General features: G+C 41.6%; 1 protein-coding gene across 1 annotated transcript in view; it reads left to right on the forward strand.

The window, feature by feature from the left end:
- Window positions 1-13,849, forward strand: part of LOC123233398 (zinc finger protein 420-like) — a 239,531-nt gene extending 225,682 nt beyond the window's left edge. The window contains exons 10-14 of the mRNA XM_044659513.1: window positions 866-1,173; window positions 9,378-9,472; window positions 9,833-9,959; window positions 11,701-11,814; window positions 12,755-13,849. Of these exons, the coding sequence (XP_044515448.1) occupies window positions 866-1,173; window positions 9,378-9,472; window positions 9,833-9,959; window positions 11,701-11,814; window positions 12,755-13,752 (1,642 nt within the window). The 3' untranslated portion in view covers window positions 13,753-13,849. The remainder of the gene's footprint in view (window positions 1-865; window positions 1,174-9,377; window positions 9,473-9,832; window positions 9,960-11,700; window positions 11,815-12,754) is intronic.
- Window positions 13,850-26,888: the final 13,039 nt, after the last annotated feature.

The following is a 26,888-nucleotide window of genomic DNA, read 5'->3' on the forward strand; positions in this document are numbered from 1 at the left end:
GTGCGGGGGGGGGGGGGGGTTGAAGGGGAAAGGTGGAGCATGAATCATGTAACCATGTTAAAAATGAATATTAATAAATGTTAAAAAAAATAGGCTAGTGGTGGTTTGTTAAAAGAGACAAAATAAGAGTAAACTACATAGTCAAGTTCTGGAATGTAGTACCTCAAATTTTTAGCAGTTCTACACATTTGAGGTTGTGAAATCCTGATGTTCCATGTAACAAATCACTCTTTTAAAGATTTTTATTTATTTTAATTAATTAAGACTATTTTCCCATGATTATATGATTCTTGTTCTTTCCCTCTCCTCTTCCCTCCCCTCCTTCCTGGAGCTCGCAAGCAATTCCACTGGGTTATACATGTGTCATTATTCAAAACCTATTTCCATGTTATTCATATTGGCAATAGAGTGATCCTTTAACACCAGAACCCCAATCACATCTCCATCGAACAACGTGATTCATCCTATGTTTTTCTTCTGCGTTTCTACTCCCACAGGTCTTTCTCTGGACGTGGATAGCGTCCTTTCTCATAAGTCTGTCTGGATTGTCCTGGGTCATTGCATTGCTGCTAGTAGAAAAGTCTGTTATAGAACAAATCACTCTTTAGAGTTGTTCCATTTCCAGAGTCTGACTTAAGCGTATCATGCTAATTAAAAGATCTCCATTACTGAAGACTGTGCTCAAGAATGTTAAGCTATCGCAGGGCCTTATCAGTGGATACAGCTTTGCCTCTGTGAATTGTCAGGCAAACTCTTAACTTCTCCTGAGGAATGAGATCGTATAAATGTCCATGCTTTATGACGAAGATGGTAATAGAAGACTACATTTCCCAGAACTCGTAGAGGCACATCGCCTTCCATTTAGATTAGATTCCCCAGAATTCACCTCCATGACAGACTGGGATGGGGTGCCCCGGAGGCCTCCGGGAAATGGAGTCCGGAGGTGGAATTCCAGGTGGCGTGTATGGGGGGGTGGTGGTGACGGGAGCGCAGGCGTAGTAGCGTGTTGGAACCGAAGTGTAGGACTTTGGACCAGCCTTGGTCTGGAGGTAAAGGCCGCTCTGTCTGCACGCGCTTGCGTAGGTGTTGGGGATTGCGATTGTGTCAGGAGAGGCCTGCGGGGAGCGGGGGGCGCGGACCCCCACAGCGGGGGCAGAGGGAGGCTGCGGGAAGGCGGGGTTCTCCCATTTCCTCTCAGGCTACTCCCCCAGCTGGCACTCCTCTAGTGTCTGCCCCTTGCGTGTTCGTGTCCTTTCGTGGGTCCGCCGCGGGGTGGGGGGGGGGGGTGGCGAGCGTACTGGTATCCGTGCGGGTGCGGGTCTGGGTATCCCCGCGTGGGAAGACTGTCACCATCAACCTCCGGGCTTTCAGACTGCCCATCCTCAGGCATTTATTAAGCGCCCCGCGAATGCGGGGGGGGGGGGTGCGGTGGCGGGGGACTCCCTGCCGGGCACTGAGGAATCCCAGCAAATTCCTCTCTTTTTGGCCCTGAGACCCTTCTCTGAATAATGCTTTTAAATGCAAAAAAAAAAAAAAAAAATGAGATACATAGAATTGCAAGAAGAAACCAGTTAATAAAGATGCGGGGAGTGAGAGTGGGGGTTCCTTGTCAAGTTCCTGGAACTCCTGCTCAGAAGGGTCACTCAGGAGTGACCACATTTCCACTGCTTCCACCCAGATCAGACCCTATCACCTCTCCGCCCGGCTGCTCTACTGCCAGCAAGTTCTCCCAGGCTCAGCCCAATCTTTCCTAAATGTAATTAGTTACTTCAACTCAATTAGAGTAGGGTGGTTTGGTCTTTCCCGCCCAGCCCAGCTAACGGGGCGAGGCGGAAAGATCTCTGCCCTCAGATTCCAGTTTGTGCTCCAACACCAACTGGTCACGTCCTTGGGCGAGACCTCGAATTTACCAAGACTTGTTCCCGTGACCCTTGTAAAAGAGATGTTTCCACAGCCCCTCACTTCCTGCCGTCATTCATGCATTTAATGTGGCACGAGATATTCGTAAAGCCCTTAGCACAGGGGCCGGTACAGAATAAGGCTTCCCCTTGCTCCCTGAGAGAGGCTAGGCACCTCCGGCACAAAAGTGAAAAAGAAAAGCAGCCCTTCCCAGCAAGGAGCTTCTAATCTGCTATGCTCTCACATTTAACTGGGAATGGCACTCCTTGCTTGCACATGGACCACATTCATCTCAGTGGTCTTTGAAGCCTGAACCTTGCATAAATCAGCAATCTGATATGCATTCAAAACAGCTAATACTAGATTGCATTGAAGGTGGAAGAATTCCCAGCACTGGAAAAATTATGTGATACACTGTGGGAAGCACTTTAGGTCTAGAGACTTCACCTTCCATTCTTAGGGAGATGAGAGTCCTGTTGTCTTCTGCCTGGATTAGCCTGTATCTTCAGTATTCTGGGGGTGTCTAGCCAGAGGGCTCCTGGGATAGGGAAGAATATTGAGATCTTGGCCCAAGCGGATTTGTTGAAGGAATAAGAGATATTTATCCAGGTGGAGGAAGCGTTTGATGAGGAACATATTTTCACATTACTTAGAGAACTGGCATGTTGAAAAGGAATTAGGGAGGGAATAAACATTGATTAAATATGATTTAAATATTAACTCATTTGATTAGGTTTCTTTTGCTTGGCTCCATGGGGCCAAATTTTAGGATCACCAAGGAAGAAGTTACAAAGAGGCCAATAAAACTTCCTAACAATTACAATTACCCAAATGTAAAATGAGTTCTCTAGGAATTCACAGGCTCCCCATCACTGACAGTCTTCAAGTAAAGGCTATATAGGTTTCCAGGTTAAGACTGCGGCAGAGTAGAAGCTGCGTGCTTAAGTAAAGGCTATATGACCACATTTGCCTATAGTGTAGAAACAATTCTTGTTCAGAAATGCATTTGACAAGATGGCCCTTGAACTCAGATTCTAGATTTTGTGAATTGATTTATTCCTCATCTTTACTTCTCAAAATCTTTCCTTTAAGCCTAAGCTCAAATTTTCATTGATGAAGCCTTCTTTCTTCTCTCCCATTGTTAGTTCTATCTTCTTTCTGAAATTACAGTACATTTATGTATTTGTGAATTTATTGTATTTCTCAGAAGAATGTAAACTCCTTGAGGGTAGAAAATTGTCTCATATTTGTCTTTGGCTCCTCAGTGCATTGACTATATTAACCACTTAATAAATGTCTATGGAATTTAATTGACCAGTTGGTAATGTGGTGGTATTCAAAGAATGTAAAAACTGTCTAAATTTTAGATTTTGCCTTCCCTTTAATAAATATTTTTTAAAAGTAAAGTTTTGTAGGAATTTAAGTTAGACTCAATTTTAAGGCAGCTTATAAGTTTGCACACACCATACTCTTACCTTTTTTGAAAACCAGGACATTAGTTCATTTTCTTCAAAGTCACTTTCCTCCTCTTACCAATCTTCTAATTGCATGAAGTTGAGACCTCTTTTCCTGCTGCTTTTCAGATCTGGCCTCCACCAGGCTTACCCTCATCTTCCCACCTGTGAAAGTATGATGAAAGTATGAATTTGTATCCCAGGAAAGAGAGGGACAAAGCATTCCATGCAGGGATGGCAGCCCCCCAAAAGTGGCTCTACTAATTACTGTCCTTATCATTTTGGCATTTTTCATTGATTGTCAATTATTGTTATCAGTTCATGTTTATATGTGTCCCTAGGTAGATTGTGAACAGAAGAGTGACTTTGTTTTATAATTTCTTGTGTTTCAATGCTTATTTCTTCAATGATGGATTGGCTACTCACCGTCCTTGAAACTGTCTCTCCCCTGGTTTCTACAACACTGAACTTTCCTGATTCTTCTACTTCACTACAATTTTCTCCTCTGCCTCCTTCCTCCTTCCACCACTAACTGTAGGTATTTCCCAAGACTCCATCTTCTCCCTTCCTTTCTTCATTTTATCTATAACTGTGATGGTGAGAATACTCACTGTGAATGGCTTCATGCTGTTGACTCCCAAATCAACATCTTTAATTTGGAATTTTTTTCACAGGATAGCTGGACTTTTGATAGGAAATAGATGGGAGGAAGGAAGACTGTTACTGTCACGGAAAAAGGTATAACCCAAACAGAATTGGATATGGAGGCCTGAAGCTGAGGAGAGAGGGAAGAGCTCATAGATTTGAAGGATATTCTTTATAGAGGGGAGAGTTGAAGCCCTGAGAATAGATGATCTCTTCAAGCAGGCTGGGACAATAAGAGAAGAAGGCTGAAGGCAGAACCTTGTGGTACAAATAGAGCCCTATTGTATTTCCCTTATTCTTCACTATTTATATTGTGGACACCACCATCTTGAAGTCACCCAGCTTTGCAACTTCTGAGTTATCCTTGACTCCTTGCTTTTCCTTGCCCCACATATCCAAAAAATTACCAGATCTTATTGATTCTGTGCCCCACAATATCTGTAGCTTTTGGATCCTTCTCTCCATTCACATGGCCATCACCCTACTCCAGGCTCATATTCATTTATTCATTCATTCTCTCTCTCTCTCTCTCTCTCTCTCTCTCTCTCTCTCTCTCTCTCTTTCTCTCTCTCTCTCTCTCTCTCACTGTTACTTTATGTCTTAGTATCCATACTTAGTATCAGTTCCAAAGCAGAAGATGGGTTAAGGACTAGGCAACTGGGGTTAAGTGACAGACAGCTGGGAAGTGTCTGAAGCTAGATTATCTCCTGACTCCAGGCCTGGCACTCTATCCACTGGATACCTAGCTGCCTCAGGCTGTTATTATCTCTTGCTCAGACTATGGAATAACTTCCTTACTGATTTTCCTGTCTCATCTTTCTCCCATCTCCCATCTATTAAACACACAGCTGCCACAGTGACATTCCTTAAAGCACAGATCTGAGCATATTACTCCCTTCCCCCAAAACTCCCATTGGTTCTCTTATTAACTTTAGAATCAAACATAAACTCCTCTGATTGGCATTTAAGAATCTTTAAAAAGTGGCCTCAACCTACCTTTCGAACCTCATTATACATTATTCCCTTTCCTGTATGCTTTAGTTCGGCCAAACTGACCTTCAGTCAATTATTTATTAAATAAACATTTGCTCCGTGCGAGGCACTACTCTTGCTGCTTCTCACATAACATTCTCTTCTATCTCTGCCATTGCACTGGATGTCTACTATGCCTAGAAGAAATTGACTTTTCACTTTAGCCTTTTAGAATCCCTCAAAGAATCTTTCAGATCTCAGCTCAGATGCTACTTCCTGCCTCAGATATTTTCTGAATTTCTCTTTTTTGTCATAGATGCTTGCAAGGGCTTACCTCCCAAAATGACCTTAAATATTTTGTACATATTTTTTTATATGTGTAAATGTTTTTCCCCCTATTATATTAGAATATAATATTTCCTCCTATTATGTTAGAATATAAAAATAAGGGTTTTCATTTTAAAAATTTGTATACCCTGTGCCTGGTATAATGTCATATTTAGTGCTTAATAAATGTTTGTTGATTGAATGATAATTTGAAGGCTTAAATCCTAAGAGACACCAAGGACAGGAACAAAAGATATCAGCAGGATATCTGGATTTTTCACTGGAGATGAAATATGGTTCATTTTCTGAGTCTTGGCAGTCCTAGTATTTAGGACCATAGTAGGAAAAGGAAGTTAGGTCAGTGATGATCCTGTTCTCAGGCTTGGCACAATGCCCAGTTTCCACCAAGCTGGCATCACTCCTAGATTATAAATGGAATAAATGGATCTTTCATAATCTTGATACCATGGCAGTTCAGTGATATTTATAAAAAGCCATTGGTTTTAAAGGAATCCCACTTGCTGGGTATGTTACATTAGGAACTACTTTTAGGATTCTATAATCACTAAGGCCCTTCTAACTCTCAAATTCTGTGATTCTGTGAAGTCAGTAAGTTCTTTCTCAGATGCATCTGACTGACTTCCTATCTCTGATTTTATAGGAAGGGAAATGCAGGGTATTGCCCTGTAAGGACCTGGCCAGACAAGCATAGAGTATGAAAGTTTTCAGAAAAGAGGTCAGAGAAAAGGCAGCCTGCCACAAATGTTTAAAGATACCAAAAAAAACAAAAACAAAAACAAAAACAAAAACTAGAGAACTATGAAATTTTGAGGGCAAAAGGAGAAAATGGTCCTCATTAGGGAAAAAAAGGGAAGCAGTGATTCTCAATATTGTAGGTCTTTGGAAGATCTTAGAGAATTGGAGAAGAGCAAATGTCTCAATTTTCAAAAAGGAGGAAAGGATAGATTTTGCAGACTGTAGGGCTGTTTGATTCCTGGCAAAAACTCCAGAATATGTTATTAATGGGGTAATAATTAAAAAAGGGAAGCAGTGATTGTCAAAATCTAGCATGGCTACAGCAATTCATGCTAGGTCAATCTCACTTCCTTTTTATCAGGATAATTTAGCCAACATGGTAGGGTGGATAAGACCATCCCTTGGAAGACCTAGGTTCAAATCCTGTTTCTAACACATTCTAGCTGTGTTACCTTGGACAAGGTGCTTGAATTACTGGAAAGTATTTAGATATCAGACATTCCCTACACAGATGAAATTACAAGTCTATAACCCTGTTCTTTATTCCACCAAAAAGAGAATTCTTGACCAGGGAAATCATAGAACTATTTCATATACCGAGATTGTAGCACAGCATCTGACAAATTCTCTCATGATGTGCTTGTGAATAAGATGGAAAGATGAGGCTAGATGATGGTAGGATTGTATGGATTTGGAACTGGCTGACTGGTGAAATAGTAATCTAATAGGCCAATAACAAGATTATAAGAAAGTTCCTAATGAGATCCCATGATTTGTCCTTGGCCTTTACCAGTCTATATTTTTGTCAATAACTAGATAAATAATAAGAGGCATGCTTGTTAAATTTGTGAATGACCCAGAACATAAAGGGAAAATTCATACAACAGATGACATAGTCAGGAAACAAAAAGACCTTGAAATACTTAGAATAGTGGGTCATATTGCAGGAGCCCATACTTAATTCAGACAAACATAAAGTTTTACACTTGAGTTCCAAAAATCAATTGCCCATAGATAAGAAGGGGACATGTACAATATCCCCATGAAGAAGCTCTCAGGACTAAATGGATTCCAAGCTCAATATTAGCTCACTGGGTAACAATAGCCCAAAGGGCAATGCTGTCCTGTGCAACATTAAAAGCAGCAGAATGACAGAGGCTATAATGGCACTTCATGGTTTGAATATGTGAAATTCTGTGTTAAGTTCTAGGCATACAGTATCAGAAGATTTAAGCTAGAATGTGTCCAGGGACAGATCAGGGTACATGGACAGGGGCTTCTGCATGGTGGAAAGCATGCAAGGTGGTGGTGCAATGGATAGAGCACTGAGTGTAAGATCAGGAAGACTCATTTTCCCAAGGCCAGATTTGGCTTCAGATGCAAACTAGCTGTGTGATCTTGGACAAGTCTCTTAACCCCGTTGACCTCTATTTCCTCATCTGTAAAATGAAAAGCAGAACAGAATGGCAAAGCATTACAGTATCTCTGCCAAGGAAACCCTAAAAGAGATCACAGAGAATCAGACATAACTAACAACAACACCAAGTCTTAGGAGAGAAAAGCATTAGACTTATTCCTCCAAGATCTAGAAGGCAGGACTCAGAGGAATGCATGGAAATTGAGAAGCATATTTAGCCTCTGAGATGGGAAAAGAAAACAATAAGAGCTGTGCAAAAACAGAATGGGCATCTAGGAGAGGTAGGATTTCCCCTTCAATCACAAATCAGATGCCCCCTTCTCAGATGTGTGTGGTCAAGTGGGGTCTTGTTCAGATTGAGCTTGGTTTTGATGGACTCTGATATTCTCTGAAAGGAAGCATTCCTACGAAGAATAATAGAGGAGGATTTTAATCAGTAATCTGTAGGATTACTCTCATGATTTTTAACCACATGTTGTATTGTTATCCCCATTCTGCAATAGGAGATGAGAAGATGTGACTACCCTGAGGTCACATACCTTATAGGAGAAGAGCTAAGTTTCCTGATTAGTTCTGGGTTCTTCCCACTGTGTGGTGCCTGGTCTTGAATGCTTCTATCATGTAGTCATGAGGCATGGAGGAATGCCACAACCTTTTATTCTTTATCTCCTGTGAAACCTGGAGGAGGGTGTATGTTAATGACCCAATTAGAGAGGGGTTAGGTGGTAACAAGAGATGGGTCAGTGAGTTGAATCTCTCTCCTCTTCCCTTAAGGTGCCACTAACACTAGAACAAACTAAAGGGGGGTGGGGGTGGTTCTCCGGATTGGTGGTCTTCCAGAGAGTGAGTACCGGACTTCGGTGGTCAGAGGGAAGGCTATCACAAATGTTGAGGTATGTGGAGACCCTGTCCAGAGTGGCCCAGAGCCTCGGTCAACTAAAGCCTCCCCCTAGCCAGCCGGCGACTCCGCAAGGGGTCTGGTTCTATGATGGTTTCAGCCAAGCAATTGCTTTTTGCCCCTTTTCTCCTCTTTGACCATGAATAAAATCTGGAACTTGTTATCTGACTACTGTTGGTTTATTGTGGATAATCAGGGTAATTGATAAGGGTGTTGGGCAGTAGAAACTAGGAAACCCTAAAGGTTTAAGCTCCAAGGTCCATCTCTTTGGGGAGCCAATTCAGGCTTCAACCCAAAATTTCACCTTCGTTTCCCTCTATCTCTAGTTCCTATCTTATTGCTATATTATAAATATATTTATGTTGGGTCTCTCAGTAGTGAGGATGGGGAGATTTGGGGGTCCGTGTCCAGTCAGAGTCCTGACTCCCCAAATGATCAAGAGATCTTCGTCTTGGTAGTAGCAATGGCTGCTGGCAGAGAAACAGGCTCTTAGGATTCACTCCATTTCAGGAAAACACTCAGGTTGGCTCTTGGGTTGTCTTGAGCAAGCTTGTCCCCTTCCTTCCACCTCGAGCTCTCAAAACCAAAAGCCCCTTGCTTCAGGAATCCTCTCAGAATTCCCTGCTGTTTCCATCTGCCTCTCCTGGTTCATGTTCCCCAGCATGCAACATTTTGTGCAAAAATTCTCTCCTTTCACTCTTGCTCTTACAGGTGGGAAATACTTTCCCTTGAAAATGCCTGAGACACAGAAAGGTTGAATTGTGTTGCAAATAGCACAACTCTTTCCCCTACATGTATCACAAGCAGAGACACAAAGTCCCATGTATTAATACTCTTGACCCTTTTTCTGGAGATAGTCATACATGTGTTCTTTCTGTTCTCCGTCCTGAAAGGGAATGGAAAAGGGAAGAAGGTCCTACTCCCCAGTTAGGAAGGGATTTCTGGCCAGGTAAGTTTGGAGCTTTAAGACAAGGCCAGGCTCTTTCATGTCCTCTTTCTCTTCCTCCAGCCCTGCATTCCCAAGACTCAGCCTACCTTGAACAGGGGAATCCAGAAGAGGAGGAAGAAGAAATGGCTCCTGTGTTCTTGCTAACCATGTCCCAGGTGACTTGGAATTTCTTCTCTCTTTGAAATTCAGCCCCATTTTCTGTCATATCTGTACTTTTCCTTCCCTTCCTGGGGGTCTTCTGTATTCAGCTGCATCCCATCCAAGGGCTCACAGTCCCAGATATTCCCACTGTCAGGAGGGCTCTGGGCAGTAAGAGAAGCCCAGTGAGGAACACAGTGACCTGGGGACACACTGTTTTCTCCTTGGGCCACCTGCCTCTGCCTTACTCTGCAGGACACAGAGACTTTCCCTTTATCCTCCTTGGGACCCATAGAACATCTAATCTCTCTAAGGCCTTTTAACCGGCTTTCTCTGGGGCCAGGGGTTCCCCAGCAAGCCAGAATCTGTCATTTCAGGAATCTGTGACCTTCAAGGATGTGGCAGTGAACTTCACCCAAGAAGAGTGGCAGCGGCTGAGCCCCGCGCAGAGGGACCTCTACAGGGACGTGATGCTGGAGAACTATCGCAACCTCATCTCCCTGGGTAAGGCCTGTTTTCCTGGGATTCCCAATCTGCCCCGGAGGAAGACAGTGCAGTTCTTCAGTCAACATTCCCCAAGTGCCCAGTATCTGCCTGGCCTGGGGGTCTCAGACAGAAACAAGAAGCAGGCCCAGTTGGCACTGACTGGCACGAGAAGAAAGGGCCCGGCACATGCCCAGATAGGGAGTGCTGGGTTATCTGAGGAGGGAGTAGGCACTCAGGCCTGAGGCATGAACAAATGCTGGGGATGAGCAGGGCCCGAGCCTGGCTCTGAGGGCTGCTCAGGTACATCATGCCAGGGGCCTGTCAGTCTGGAGGAGTTACCTCAGCTCTCTGAGGACAGGAGGAAGAAGGCCATGTGGGCACTTCCAAAGCAAGCCTGGGTCACAGGCCCTCCAAGGTTCCCTTCTGGGGCCTCCACTAGGCTCTAGGGCCCATAGACTCCCAGCCGAGGAGCTGGCCAGGAGGCTCTGCAGACATGGCCAGCCCCCTTGGCTGCTAACTGGCCCTTCTGGGAAGCCTTCAGGAGGAAACCGAGTCTGGAGCAGACAGGACTCTGCAGGCCTCGCCTTTGGGGCCCTGGGATTCCCATGGCACCTCAAAAGATCTGAGGGCTTCAAGAATAGCAAGAGGGGGGCCTCTGGGTGGCTCAGTGTATAGAGAGCTGGGTCCAGAGATGGAAGGTCCTGGGTTCAAACATAGCCTCAGACACTTCCTAGCTGGGTGACCCTGGGCAAGTTGCTTCATCTTTTTTGTCTTAGTTTCCTCATCTGTAAAATAATTTGGATGAGGAAATGGTGGGCCACTTAAGTATCTGTGACAAGAAAACCCCAAATGGGGTCACAATGAATTGGACAACCCTGAAACAACTAAACAAAAGACTAGCAAAGAGTCCAGGTGAAATTTTAACACAGTGTGGCCTCCATCATAAAATGGGTAACAGAACCCAAGAAGCCTTAGAGGGAAACTGCAGAATCTCTGCAATGCCTCTGATATAATATAGCAAGAGAAAATGGGGTTTTCTGAGACCAGAGACATGGAGAAAAGATGAAAGTGGCCAAAAGGTCCAACAGTTTTCTACTTGCAGTTCATGGGAAAACCCTAAATGGAATAGAAACTTCCTATTCTTAAAGCCAGATAGGAGGGCAGGAAGAAGAAAGGCACACTCTGGAAAGGCAGTGTGGCCAAGATTTGGCAGAATGAAAGTGTGAACTAATTGTGCCAGTAATGGGGGAATAATAAAACACCAGGCAAAAAGGGGACCTGGCAGGGTCTAGAGAGAAGAGGAGCCATCACTTCCATGGCTCTGTGGATGTTGTTATATTTTAAAAGTTAGTAATGACTGTGGAACCTCTGACTTGGTTATCTGAATTTTGGCTTGTGATTCGGGCCAGAGATTTCTTTCTGTTTCTTATTTGACTCAGAGACCAGGTATTTCTGTTTCTTTTTATAAAATTAAAGTCCTTCAAATCATAGAGTTGAAAATAGGTAGTTCATTGCACCCTACTGAAGCCCTAGAAACCCAAGCCTGGGGCTTCTCCAGAATCTCTGTAGTTGCTTCTAGATTTTTCTGTCATGCCCAGTGTTATGTAGGGAGGCAACATGGACTAGATAGTGTGGGTTCTTCAAATTCTCACCTTATATGAGTCTCTTTACCTTGTCTTTCCTTGCAGAAAAGGGAAATAGAACTTTACTTTGGAGAGAAATTTCAACTGTTCTCTTCCATTCACTTCTCTATTAACAGGGCTTCCCATTTCTAAACCCGATATGATTTTCCAGCTGGAGCAAGGGGAAGAACCTTGGAGACTTGATTTGCAAGGAAATGAAGAAAAAGCAGGCCCAAGAAATATTTCTCTAAGTAAGTAAATTAAAGAGGGGAAGGTAAGGAAACAAGGATTTATTTGGGATCTACTGTGTGCCAGGCACCATGCCAAGTATTTTTCTACAAATATTTCATTTGATCCTCATGACAACCCTGCAAAGTAGATGCAATGTTGTCCTTATTTTAATGGCTGAAGAAACTGAGGCAGACAGAATAAGTGACTCACTTAGGGACACACAGCTATTAAGTATCTGAGACTGGATTTGAACTCAGGTCTTCCTGTCCCTAAACCCAGTCTTCTCGCTGCCTGGCCACCAGCTGTCTGTGAAAGTGAAAGAGACAGATGGGATGCAGGGAAAATTATAGCCCAGATGTTGAGATATCTTCTCAGTTACTCTGAAAAGTATTGTGGTTGTTATTGTAATGAAAGACAGCAGAACTTTCTTATATTTTGTGACCCAAGCAATGGATGAGAGTCTCCTTTGTTCCCTCAGGCATCATTGTTCTCCTCTTTTCATGGTGTTAGCCTCTAGCTCCTTCCCTTCTTCATCTTTTCCCCAAAACAGTCCTTCCTTAATCTCTAAAATTGTATCTTCCCCGATCCACTCTAATTCTTATTCTTTACTTGATGTTTCTACTTGTTACCATCTCCTCCACTTAAAGATAACCACAACAGAATCTATAGTGGTCCTGGATGGGTTCTTTCAGATTTTCTGCTCAAACTGATCAGAGGTTAAACACTTCCTTCTCCCTGCAGTCTCCCAGGTTCCATCCTCTGATCCCCTTTCTCTCCCATTTCCTTAGCTTTGCATAATTTACAATGCCTATTTGGAGATCTGCCCCAAAACATGAATGCCCAACATTGATTATTTTTAGTTTAGTTATCCTTTTTTTACTGCAGCATCTTATTTTATTTTCCAGAAAGAGAATACCCTGTCCTTAGCAAAGTCACATTTGTATATTCTCTTGATTTTAGGCTGGGAGAATATGCCTGAGACTCAGGAGTTAACTCCAAAGCAGAACATTCCTGAAGGAGGAGAAGGATCACCAGACATATTAACGGAAAGACTCAGAGGAGAGATTTCTCTTGTACCTGAGGACAGAGTGGAAAAGCAGAGGGAAAACAACACAGGGAAGACAAGAGAAAAACTCCTTTTCCATGAGAGAAGTTTCAAGCAAATCTCAATAAACCCTGCCCCAAAAACCACTAAAGAGAGAGGCCACGAATGCAATCAGTGCAGGAAATCCTTTTTTGATCGTTCTTCCCTCAATCGACATCAGAGGACTCATACTGGAGAGAAGCCCTATGCGTGTAAGGAATGTGGGAAAGCCTTCAGCCACAGCAGCAGCCTCAGGAGACATGAGATGACCCACACAGGAGAAAGTCCATATGAATGTAGAGAGTGTAGGAAAGCCTTCTATGACCGTTCATCCCTTGCCGTACATGAGAGAATTCATACTGGAGAGAAGCCCTATGAATGTGATGACTGTGGGAAAGCCTTCTTTGACAGATCGTCTCTCACTCGACATCAGAGGATTCATACTGGGGAAAGTCCCTATGAATGTAATGAATGTGGGAAAGCCTTCAGCCAAAAAAGCATCCTTACTCGACATCAGCTAACACATACTGGAGAGAAGCCCTATGAGTGTAATGAATGTGAAAAGGCCTTCTTTGGTCTCTCATCCCTTATTCGACATCAAAGGACTCATACTGGAGAGACTCCCTTTGAATGTAATGAATGTGGGAAAGCCTTTTTTGACAGATCATCCCTTACTCAACATCAGAAAATTCATAGTAAAGAAAAGCCTTTTGAGTGCAATGAATGTGGGAAAGCCTTCAATCAAAGAAGTCACCTTAACCGACATCAGAGAACTCATACTGGAGAGAAACCCTATGAATGTAGTGTATGTGGAAAGGTATTCAGTAGCAAGTCATCTATCATACAGCATCAACGACGTTATGCCAAAGAGTAGTCCAGGAGATATTATAAGCTTGGGGAAAATTTCATTTATCCTTTTTACTTTATTATATTGCCAATATTTAAGGTGGGACAAGAGACCCCATTAAAATATTAAGATGGGGAGGCCAATCTTAAATGTTTCTTAAATCTGCTACCATTTCTGGTTGCTATTTCCTTCTTCCCTCTTTCTTTTGCTTCTTGTTTCCTGAACAAATGGCCTGTAGTTACCCTATCATAAACTGAGTTAGGCATTTCAGATACGAAATGTTGCTTTAAGAACATCACCAAAACCAGTCTTTGCTAGACATTGTAAGGTCTGATCAGAAAAGGTAAAGGTGAAAAAAAAAATAATATGAAGTGATCAAAACAAACTAAAAAAAGGGGGAAATGTAGGGACTTGGAGGGGATAGATACTGAAAGAGAATCCTGAATTCCCCATAGACATATATGTTTCCTTTTCTGATCACATGTATTTGGGCCCTTTACTATCTGATGGTATAGAGCCCTAAGCCCATGGAAACCTCCATCTAAAGCAGAAAGCATCAACCCTAGAACCTGGAAACCCTGAGGGCAGGACTATAAATACCTTTTAGCTCTGCATATGACTCCATTCTACTCTTCTTGGCAATTTTCTTACTATCTGACCCTTAATTCCTGGCTTGGGTCTTCCTATATCCTGGTTCTTAGGATATTAGGTTTACTTGGACTTTGGCCCTTCTAAACTCCAGTAATCACGAACTCTATAGCTTTCAGACCCAATTTCCTACTAACAGCTTAAATCACTCTTGTGTCTAGGCCTTTTAAGTGCTGAGTTGCCCACTCTGACAAAAAGGTGAAATCCTAAGCTCACCATTTTCTCCTCCAACTGAACATCCTGCCTCCACTTTCTTATTACCTGGTCACATATTAACTCTTTATGTCCTACTAAAACTTCTCAAAAGTTACTTCTGGTTTTCTTCCATCAGAATCCAATGGATATTATTTTATTATCTATTGACTTTCTTCTTTATAGGACTGGCCCCTCCATTTTGACCATCCCCTTCAAACTCTCTTGTGTTTGCCCAACAATACAACCTCCCTTTCATGCCTCCCACCTTGGCAGACCCTGCTCTTTTTTCTTTCTTGCCTATAGCCCTTGCCTTTATCTCTCCCCATTTCTTTAGGAGAAGCTACTTAATGATTTCAGTTACCACTACCATGTATCTTCTCAGTTCAATACTGATGTCAGAACCCTACAAGTTAAGGGATTTAATTGGTCAGGCAACTAACCTGGCAAACAAGGATTCCATGTCTTTCTGACTTGTTCTGCACATAGAGCTCCAGCAGCAACACACTTCATCCCACTGAGAGCTAGGCACCAAAGATTGGATTTGTTTTCACATATTTATGTATGGTGTTTGGGCAAGTGCAAGATGCAAGGGGGACCAAGATGCCAGATTCAAGGGAACAATTGTACTGCTTGGTATATCCAAGAATGTGAAGACAAGTCCAATGGGGCAAATGAAAGAGGGAAACAGTATATATCATAACCATGGGGGAACTGGTTTGGGAATGTTCTTAAGTCTTCATAGCTGATATGAGTTGACTTTGATGGGTCCAGGGCATTTGTGGTCTTCTTTTAACCTAGTAGGATGAAGTAGCAGCTATTCTTCCTTCTAGCATCTTAAAAGGACTGATGATTAAGAGTCCAAGTCTTTATAGTTAGCATTCTCCATATCTTACCCATCCTTCTGTCAAATAGTGCCCAGTCAATACCTGCAAGAAATCTCAATTTGATCGTTCCTCTCTCACTTTACACTTAAAAGACAAAGATTGATTTCAGCGGGATAGGGAACTCCTTAGGGAGAAAATGACTACAAGGAATGTGGGTTGGCAACCTCTCTGCAATTTATGGAAATAATAATTGTTATTGTTCAGTTGTATCTGACTCTTCATGACCCAATTTGGGACTTTTTTTGACAAAGATTCTGGAGTAATTTTCCATTCTCTTCTCCAGCTCATTTTATAGATGCAGAACTGAGGCAAACTGCTAAATGACTTGCCCAGGGTCACACAATTAATGTGTCTGAGGCCAGATTTGAACTCATGAAGGTGGGTTTTCTTGATTCCAGGCCTAGCTACAAAAGAACCTTACAGGCCAGCTAGTCCAACCTCTTCATTTTATAGATGAGGAAACTGAGGCAGGGCCCATGACCATATCAGTCTAAGTTATAGAAGCAATATAGTATCAGAATGTCAGTCATCTGACTCCAAATCTACTGCTCTTCAATTTCAAAATAACCTGATTAGCAGGAGTCAGGACTTTTTTGCTTCCTCAAATAGCCTTGCAAATAGTAGGTGCTCAATAAAGAGTTGTTGAATAAATGAATGACTTGTTGCTCTCATATACAATCAGCCACTAGTTCTTGTTAATCCTGATTTGTCCATTTGTCACCATTTTCTTCACCATCAGCATAGTCCAGAGCTTTTGGTCTCCCTACTTTGAATTCTGTCTCCTCCTCATGCATCTTACATCACCTTCAGACAGAATGACCTTCCTAAAATATCTGTTCCCAGTTAAAAGCCCCAAATGCTTCCATCAGGTCTAAACTCTGCCTGCCATTCAAGATCTTCTTTAATCAGGCCATATCCTATCTATTAAATGTTATCTCCAAACACTTCATCCCCCTAGTCTCTTCACTATTACTCTCTAGATACTATACTCATTCTCGTTTTTTTTCTGCCTGGCCCCCTATACCTGCCCTGTTCCCAATTTCTTTTGCAGCTTAAGTCTCTGACCTCCATAAAGCCTTCTCTAAAGACTATCTCATTCTGCTCTATCTAAATGCTCCTTTATCAGCCTCTCAGCCCTGGTCCCAAACCACAAATCACTTTGCCACTACTTCCATTCTCTGTGCTCAACTGATTCCCACTAGGTGTCAGTGATTGCCATCCCCATCACACAGTATAATTCTCCCTGTTTGCTTGATTACAACCTGATGTGGTAGTACTTCTGGTAGTCTAGGGTGGATATTTTTAGGAAGATCCTTAAATCACAACATTCACTTGTTCTTATGTGGAAGTTGAGTCAACAAGCAAAAGTCAAATCACTAAGACTGACCTTGGGTTGAGGAGGGAAAGAGAGTGGGAAGGATAGACCAGGACACCTCTTCTCTGCTTCCCATTTCTTCTTCCCACCTCAGTCTTCTTTATCAGAGAAGTTAGCTCTACCTAGTTTTTCTCCCTGAAAGCCATTTATTTGATCCCAACTTCCTTTCATTGATTGATCCTCCAAGCAAGATCCTGTTTCTATCCTCATTCTTTGAGGGTACAGGAAATTTTCACTTGTAGTTGTTTCCAGCTGCCTGCTTGGGGATTCTAAACCACAGTCATTGTGGATGGTTGCTTACACCTAGTGAAATTTCTCTTTCAGATTCCTCTTGACCCTGACCCTTCTGCAGGTGACACTGCTGACTGCAGTTCTGGAATCAAGCACAGACCATCTAATTTCAGCAACAAATTCTAATCATCCTTAGAACATCCTTTATTACCACTGTGGCAGAGATAAATCACTTAAAAACCCCTGGGCCTCAGCTTTGGGGATAGGAAATGGGAGATCCATCTATAAGAACAATGAGAAAGAGCCAAGAAAGTGTCAAGGACGTAGGGGCAAGGCAAGGACCCTTAAGAGGATTCCTGAAGAGAACTAGTATTTTTCCTTGTGATCCCAAAAGGTATTAGCTAAGCATACTGGCTGAGTTTCTATGCTCTCTTTCTGCTCATTTCCTGCCTGGGTTGATCTGAGACAGAGGAGTAGGAAGAACAGTCCTCAGAAAGTATTCTAATCAGACTTATTCTGTAAGAAACATTGGAAGGGGACTGAAATGATTGAATTTCAGTTCAGATCATTAATCCATATGCTCTCAGAGCAGAGAAAACTGTCTATTATCTATTATCTAGTGACCCTACAGAATGAATCTGAAAGTCTGGAATATGCTGTAGGCTTGCCAGCCAAACTTGTTATTGTAGACCCATAGATTCTGGTCTCACTCCTTTGAGTGGCACCCATCCATATCCACCCCAGGACCTAGTGCTTTGATCATAGGAACAAAAGCACAAAATTTTACACACTTAACAGAGTCCTTGAAAATTAAATTTAAACCAAGCAGAAGAGAATTAAATAACTCCTTATGACAAGAAATATTTTTAAATGTAAGAAGAAAATATGAGATATTTTATGTAACAATAGCAAAAAACTGACCTAGGAAACAGATCAAGTAGAAATATCATTGAACTGTCAGAAAATTTAGACTAAAAAAAACCCTAGACACCATTTTCCAAGAAATCACAAAACAAAACTTCCCAGATCTTTTAAAACTAGAGAGTACCTCAGACACTTCCCAGCTGTGTGACCCTGGGCAAAATGAAAATAGAAAGGATCTACCAGAAACCTCTTGAAACAACCCCAAAATGCAAACCCTCTAAGTCAAAGAAAAAATACTGCAAGAAGTCAGAAATAAAGAATTCAAGTAATAAGGCAAAATAGGCAACATCATACAAAATTTAGCAGCCACAGGTACAGATAGGTGGCTCAGTGGATTGGGAGCCAGGCCTAAAAATGGTATCTATTAGGTTCAAATTTGGTCTCAGATACTTCCTAGCTGTGTGGCAAGTCACTTAACCCCCCTGCCTAACTGCTCTTCTGTCTTGGAACCAATACATAGTATTGATTCTAAGATGTTAAGAGTTTAAAAAAAATTAGTAGCCACTCCAAACAAGAAACAGAGAGCTTAGAATCTGATATTCCAGGCAGAGGTAAAATATATAGATTTAAAACCATGAATAAGTTACCTAGAAAAAGTATAATCCTACAAAGGGAAAAAAATGTATCATTAATGAAATATAGTACTTTCAAGCATTCCTGCTTTGAAATTTAAAAACAGGAGTTGAGAAAAAGGTAATTACGAATGAGCAAGCACAAGATACTAAGCAAGGAGGAAGCATTTATAATTTAATGGGGGAGACATACAGTACCCTAATTTCATCAGAGGTCATAGAGAGAATCTAATTAGGCAGAGAGAGGGAAGAAATAAGCATTTCTATAGGGGCTACTTTGTGCCAGGCACTGTGCTAACCACTTTTTTTACAAATATTAGCTCATTTGATCCTCATAACAGTCCTGAGAGATAGGCGATATTATATCTCCATTCTACAGGTGAAACTGAGACAGACTCACCCAGGTTTACCCAGCTAGTAAGAATTTGAGGCCAGACTTGAAGAAAAGAGCAGGCTGATTTCCATTTATGAAACTGCACACTGCCTAACAATTACCCCTTAGCACAAAAAAAGATTGTAAAAAATACATATGACACATATGTGGGATATTCACTTGGAATATTGGCTTCTACCAATATTCCTTCTACATGTTTAGGTAAAATCTAAACAAGGGGTTTAACAGCTCAGTGAAATATATTATCTGTCAAAAAGCTTACTCCATGCCTGGCAATATGCTCCAGACTAGAAATACAAATAAAAGCAAAAAGGAAGACATTACCTGCCCTGGAAGAGCTTACCATTCTAACACACAACAGTGAAGATAACACCTAAAAGGATGCTATATAATGGTGTGGGGGCAGGTGGAGATAGATGAAAGTGCCATATGAGGACATGGAGAAGGAAGGTCATAGAGGCAGAAGTGGAGCCTAGGGAGGAATGAAGGAGTAGAAATGGCTAGTCTGGATGCTTCCTTAAAACAAATTTTCTGGGTGGTCAGCTGGGTGGCTCAGTGGATTGAGAGCCAAGCCTAGAGACTGCAGGTGACCTCAGACACTTCCTAACTGTGTGACCCTGAGCAAGTCATTTAACCCCCATTGCCTAGCCCTTACTGCTCTTCTGCCTTAGAACCAATACACAGTATTGATTCTAAGCTGGAAGGTAAGGATTTAAAAAACAAAAATACACAGATCATAGATGAAAATTTAGTAAGTAACAGGTGAGCTTTGAAAATAACATGATGAATCTGTTATTCTTAAAAATTAAAGTTTTCTGTATAACAGATTCATGGCTTCATATTCAATCCTCCATTGTATTAATTTGTACCTGAAAATGCTCATCTCTTTTGGTGTTTAAGTTTACAATGAAAAAAAATGCTGTATCCTTTTTCCCTGTTTTCCACCCTCCCGTATCACTATCACTAATTACCTGACACTACTCCTCCTACCTAATCTCACCTCCAAAATCTTTCCTTAAAACAAATTAGTAGGGGGCAGCTGGGTAGCTCAGTGGATTGAGAGCCAGGCCTAGAGACGGGAGGTCCTAGGTTCAAATCTGGCCTCAGACACTTCCCAGCTGTGTGACCCTGGGCAAGTCACTTACTCCCCATTGCCTACCCCTTACCACTCTTCTGCCTTGGAGCCAATACACAGTAATGACTCCAAGACGGAAGGTAAGGGTTTAAAAAAAATAAAACAAATTAGTATAATAAATCAAAACAAATGTACACTTTGGTCACTTGTCATCTCTCAGTATAGTACAGCATCTCTGCCAGAAGTGGTCCAATTGAGACTACATTTCCCAGAATCCATAGAAGCAACAGCCGATTCAATTTCCCAGAATCTATTTCCGAGCCTACTAGGAGCAGAGCGCCCCCGAAGCCCTTGGGAAATGAAGTCTGGACAGAGGAAGCGGAAGAGGCCTGAAGGAGGCTGAGGATAGTCTGACGGCGAGAGTGTGCGCAGGCGCAGTTCTGCGTCGGACTCCACTCCTAGGATTTTGGACCACCCTTGATGTGGAGGTAAAGCCCACGCCGCTAGCTCCCCGGGTTGTGATAGTGATTGTATTGAGAGGGATTGTACTGGACGGGGCGTGTGTGTGGATCTCGGGCCGAGAAAGGGAGGAAGGGAGGGATCCCCGTTTTGTGGAGAACCAGACTTTCCTCCCATGTGCGGCAGCAGGAGCTGGGGTCTTAGGCTTGATTAGATGTCAGTCTAGTGAAGGCTTCATGCATTTATTAAGAGCCTACTGTGTACTCTATGCTAGGCACTGCCGAGGCAAAAGGCAACCCCTGCCCTCCAGGAGCTTACACGCCAATAGAGGAGAGGACGAGCAAACATATGTAGGGATGAGTTATAGACAGAATATATAGGAGATAATCAAAACAGAGACACCATCAAGCAATCAACATTTATTAAGCGCCTGCTGGGCACAATGCTGATTGATTGCTGGGAATACAAAGCAAGACAAAACAGCCCTTGCCTTCAAGGAGTCCCGGTTCTAAGGACCGAGTACTGTACCACGGAGTATGAGGAGTACATACGGGCTAAATGAGAGGTAATCTCCCAGGGAAGGAACTAGGGGAATGGGCTTGGAGAAGACCTCCTGCATGCAGAAAGTAGGATCTCAGCTAAGTCTGGAAGGAAGCAGGGTGTGGCACTCCGCGCTTGCAGGTGTTTGTGCCGGGTCTGTTTGGATTTCTCTGAATGTGCCCGAACTCACTTTCCGGAGGTTCTATGTAAGCTCTGGGACATGGGCCGGCTTCTGCCTTTCTTTGTGCCCCTCAGAGATTATTAGCACGGCTCCTGACACAGCGTGCTGATGATGACTAAAATGACTGGAGGGGATTTGGTGGCGTATTCTGGTTCCTCACTTCTCACTCCTCACTAGAAGTCACCTAGTCTTGTTCCGATGTTCCAAGCCCCTCTGTCCAATGTGCTACCCAGTCTTATTATTTTTATCCTTTCCCTGCCTCCAGTCTCTCCCACCCTCAGCCCCAAATAATCTTTCTGAATTCAATCTATGCCCAGCTTGAGTCCACAGTGGGACCCTGCTACTGACTTCACCTGCTGTGATCTCTGGTCATGGGATGTGGTGGAGAGAGCCCTGGATTGGGACATCCATCTGGCTCGGTGTCATTGTGAGCAGGTTCCTTTATAGCTCTCTTTCTTAGTTTTCTGAGATCTTATAAATGACTGCTTTCATTACCCTCCAATTCATTCAGCAACCACTTATTTTGTACTTGCTATAGGCCAAACACCAGCTCTTGCCTTTAAGGAGCTTGAATTTTATTTAAGAAGCTTAAAAGACTGAGCTACATAAAATAAGACCATATGGGGGTGGGAGAGCAGAACAATGACCCTCCCCTGGTGGCACATTAAAAGTTTGTGGGCCTCCAACAGTCCATTTTCTTTCCACTTCTCAGGAGTGCCTTTTCCCTAGCTGTCTATAGACATGCTTGGATTTCTTTTTTTATTAAAAGTATTTACTTTATACCATGTATGGCTTTTTTTTACCATGTACCATAATGATTATGTACTTATTAAATATGTATCATATTAATTAGTATACGTTTAAGTTGTTTTCATATTTATTTCATTTTATTTTTAAGGAATATTTAGTAAGTACTTATTTTGTTTGGTGTGGCATGATCTAAAAGTAAAATATTTAAAGAAAATGAAACAAAAGAATGGAAAAAACACCTGAAGGGGAAGAAGTTAAACAAGTTGGCTTAAGATGAGCTCTCAGAGGAGACTCTTGGGTGCTTAACAGTAGAAAGATAGAACCTATGGAGAAGGAGAAGGAGATTGAAGATTAGTAAAGGAAGTAGATGACTGTGGGCCCAAGATCCTAAGGGTGATAGAAGAAGATAGGATCAAGGGATAGAGGGGATAGCATTAGGGAAAGAGGAAGATCACTCTTCCCGGAAATTGTCTAGAGGAAGACACCAAGATCGCTGTTGAAAGACCTTGAGTCCATGCCATATGAAGATCAATGGGAGGATCAAAAGCTATTTAGAGCCTTTAGGGTGGAAAATGGAGTGGGGGTGCAGAGCCATGATGGCTTTGGTCATATATGTGAAGAATCATTATATGGATGCTGGATTAGACTTGCTGTGTTTGGCCCCATAGTACAGAACCAGTAGCAGTGGATAGAAATAGGAGAAGAGAATTTAGGCTTGATGTCTGAAAAAATGTCCTAATAAATAGAGCATTTCCAGAGTGGAACAGGTTTTCTTGAAAAGAAGTGTGTTCCCCCTCATTAGAAGACTTTAAACATGGTCTGCATGACTACTAGTGTATGGGATATTGGAGCTTTCTTTGGTTATATGTAGGACTACATGACCAACTAAGTTCCCTTTCAACTTTAAATTCTCTATTTCTCTGATTCTTTTGAGACTTGAGAAAAAGATGAAAACACAAATGGAAGGTCTTTGAAGTAAAATGACACTATATAGTAAATCCCTAATGTATGATCTAAAATCTCCACCAATAAGGATATAACTGAAAGACATCCACTGAGAGTGAAGGTATGAGAGTCAAGTTGACAAGCATTTATTAACCCCATACTATGAACTGAACATTGAAGCTACAAAGAAAGGAAAACAACCCCCCCAAAGTATCTGCTCTCTCTTGGGGGAACTCTGAGTATAATGGGAAATACACCTTGCAGACAACATACTTCCTTTTATTCTCCTTTGCATTTTTAATTAAGCATTGATATTTTCTTCATTTTCTAAGTAACAAAAGAGAGGAGAATGAAGTTTCATAGGGGAAAGAAACAAAAAGGGCAGGGCTGGGACCATCATAATAATTTAGAAACAGAGAAAGCATTGAGGAGATCAACATAAACTGGTGCTGATTGAAGAAAGCAGAGCCAGGAAACATTTTCAATATATAAATGCAAAGAACAACCACACAGAAGAATCAAAAATGAATATCGCAAAATTCTAAAGAACTAACATTGGCTTGGAAGAAGAACAGTGAGTAGACCCTCCCTTTTACAGAGGTAGGAGGTTCAGAAGTGTTGAACATTTTATGTAGTTTTAGACTTTTTGGATGAATTGATCAGTAATGCTAATTTTTTTCTTTTTTTTTTTTGTCTTGGAAAAATACTTGTTATGTAGAATAACTGGCTTGGGGAATTTGTTATATGGGGAAACTGTGGTGGCAAAAAAGCAAAAGACATTAATAAAATTATTTTTAAAAATAAATATATAGACAAAACCCAAGGTATATAATGGAAATTTGTGGTTTTATATGCAGTCAGTCCTCTTTATTTTTATATGGGGAAATGTTCATATTTATTGAAATTTATTGAGTTCATAATAACTAAAAGAAAAAAAGTCGAAAAGAAAATTGCACCAATTAAAAAAAAGATCTCTAAACACACATTAGAGTAATTACTTTTATGAGGAAGAAAAATGGAAACTCCTCAAAAAGACTGATATGATGACTTAGGACACTCATAAACAAATCCATATTTTAAAAAGATGTGTAGAAGATGGAACTTCTGTTAACAATGTGACTACTGTGGCAAAAATGTATAACACCAATGCAAAAATTCCAAGCTAAATAGGTTTATTGAAAGGAGGCCAAATTCCCAATAAAGCCGGACCCTGATTAGGATCAAGACCAGAGATCCTGAGCCTTAGGAGACAGTCTTTTTTTAATGCCAAGAAATCTGATGATGCAGTGACAGAAAAAAACCAACCCCAAAACAAACCCAAACCATCAGAATTAAAATAGAAAGGATACAAAATCTTTCACATGGGTGTTTCTTAATTAATGACTGTCAAGTGCTGGTTAAATGTAAAAAATCACCATGGGTGGTAACTTATGTCTTTTACAAGGCCTTTGCAATACTCAGTCAGGGTCTTGGTATTTTTGCTGATGATTATGGTATGATATTAGGAGTCAGCAGTTTAGTTAACTGATTGTGCAATCAAGAGTAGCCCTTCACCTCCTGTGCATCTCATAATGCTCAAACAAGAGGGGTATGATAGGGTTAGTGGAAACTCCTGGGTTATAGGCTTAAGGTCAAGATGTAAACAAGATTTGATACTTCCCTAAATTGTAATTTTCTTAGCTGATCTTTATAATTTTTATAAAGCAAACTATATTATTTGACTAAAAACTAATGGTTGTTTTATGAAAATAATCATAAAGGCTAGTGCTATTATGATCATAAAAGGTGGTAAGGGACTTCACACTCACACTACTAAAGAGGAAGGGCACAGGCACAACAATTATATCTGGAGCTCTGAAGTCCAGAACAAAGCTTGTAAAGAAAGCTAGGGGCAACAGAAAGGGGATTGATTGATTTGTTTATTTTAACTCATGTTAGGATCAAGGGAGTCCCAAAGAAAGTTTATTATTGTTTTGGGGGACAGATGAAACTACAGGTGACAGTGAGGTGGATCAACTACTCAAATCTTATTTTGCTTTGGCTCTTTAAGGAGAATGAATGGCCTATGGAATGGGAAGGTAGAATAAACATTTTTACCTGGGAGTGAAAACCAGAGAATAACAAGGAGACAATCAGGCTGCATCCTTCTGTCTCCAAAGAATTCAAGTCACCTGACGGGGAAGAAGGACATCTTTTTTTTTAAACCGTTTCTTTCTGTCTTAGAATCCATACTAAGTATTGGTTCCAAGGCATAAGAACGGTAATGGCTAGGTGATTAGGATTAAGTGACTTGCCCAGAGACCTCCCATCACCTACCTGTCCCAGAAAAATAACATCTTGAATAAAGAGAGACCTGGCAGTTATGACTGTTGAATAGGATCTCTGAAAGATCTGAGAATAGGAAGGCTGCTGCAGGATTAGAAAAGAGTAAACATTCACATTTTCAAAAGAGAGAAGATGAATTCTATAGACCCCAGCAGTGAGCTTGGCTTCATTCCCTGGCAAGATTCTAGGGCAAATTATGAAGCACTTGGTAGTATCAAAGCTATTGATCTCCATATTTTAGCATCACTTTACCAAGAAGTCATACTTGACTAAAATTTTTTACTTTTTTGACAAGGTAAATAGATTGATAGATCAGGGGAAACAGTACCCATAGGATATATGTATTTAAAGATTTCAGCAAATTTAATGTAGTGCTTGTAGGTAAAATGAAGCAGTTTGAGCTAGATTGGAGGTCTTAACCTGGGATCTATGAACTGGTTCCTCATTTACCAAGCCACTTTGCTGCCCCTGTTTAACATTTTTTAAAGCATAATAATAATAGACAGTTTTAAAGGCAAACTATGTAATAGAGGTTTTATATATAATCTGCCTTTTTTTGGGGGGGGTATATTGAAGTCTTTGTATTTTAGTTCATCATAAAAAAAGAAAAAAATGAAATCAATAGAAAAGTGAAAGTTTGTACTAAGGGAGACTAGAATGTGTGATTTAGGGAAGAGTCTTCTTCAGATACCTGTTTATCATAGCCACAACAGACCAGAAAATATTCGACACCAGGTTCAGTAAGAGGAATTAGAGAGGTTGAGCTTGGAGGAGAGAAGATTTAGGGGGCTATGGATAAGTTATGTGGAAAGATTTCTCCCCTGGCCAGGGAGCAATGGGCAGGAGCTGTGAAGAGGCAGATTTAGGCAGAATCAGGGCCGTCCTGAAAGGGATGGGCTATCAGGGAGTAGGGCCCCCTCTAATTAGAGGCCCTTGCAGACCAGGGCAGCTCATCAGGGGTGATCTGGGGGGGGGGTTCTTATTCAGGCACAATGTGCACCAGAGGCCTCTGAACTCTTAGATTCATTGGCTCAGTGAGGTGAGTTGTCCCTCAAAGTCACAGCAGATTTTGGTGAGTGGTTTCTGTAATCCTTCCTGGGTTTTGTATTTGTTTGTTTGTTTGTTTTTTACATAGATAATCAGAACAAAGATCCTCAGCTCCCTCTCTGATTCTGAGGTCCATCATGTTATTTTGGAAGTCAGAGACTTAATTCTTCATAAAACAGGCGAAACAAGGAAGAAAATAAGAATTATTTTCCCTCGGTGAAGGAGGCTGGAGGCAGAGGGGTTACGTTATATAGCATTATAGGTATAGAGCATGCTTGAAGGCTAATAAAGTCCAAATAACTTCATTTTACAGATGAGAAAACTGAGGCCCTGAGAGGTTACGTGACTTACTAAGAGTCACTCAGGCATTAAGTAACAAGCAGGATTTGAACTCACATTCTCTGACTCCAAAACCAGTGAACTCTCTTTTTTTAACCCTTCTGTCTTAGAATTGACATGAAGTTTCAATTCTTAGGCAGAAATGCAGTAAGGGCTAGGCAATGGGGGCTAAGTGACTTGCCCTGGTGGGAAAAAATCATGCCACACTGTTATGGAGAGAGTCTAGGAATTATAAAATAAGTCCAGGCTCCTTTATATATGTCCTCATTCTCTTTCAAC

The sequence above is a fragment of the Gracilinanus agilis genome, chromosome 2, assembly GCF_016433145.1.
Source record: "Gracilinanus agilis isolate LMUSP501 chromosome 2, AgileGrace, whole genome shotgun sequence".
Classification (NCBI taxonomy): Eukaryota; Metazoa; Chordata; class Mammalia; order Didelphimorphia; family Didelphidae; genus Gracilinanus; species Gracilinanus agilis.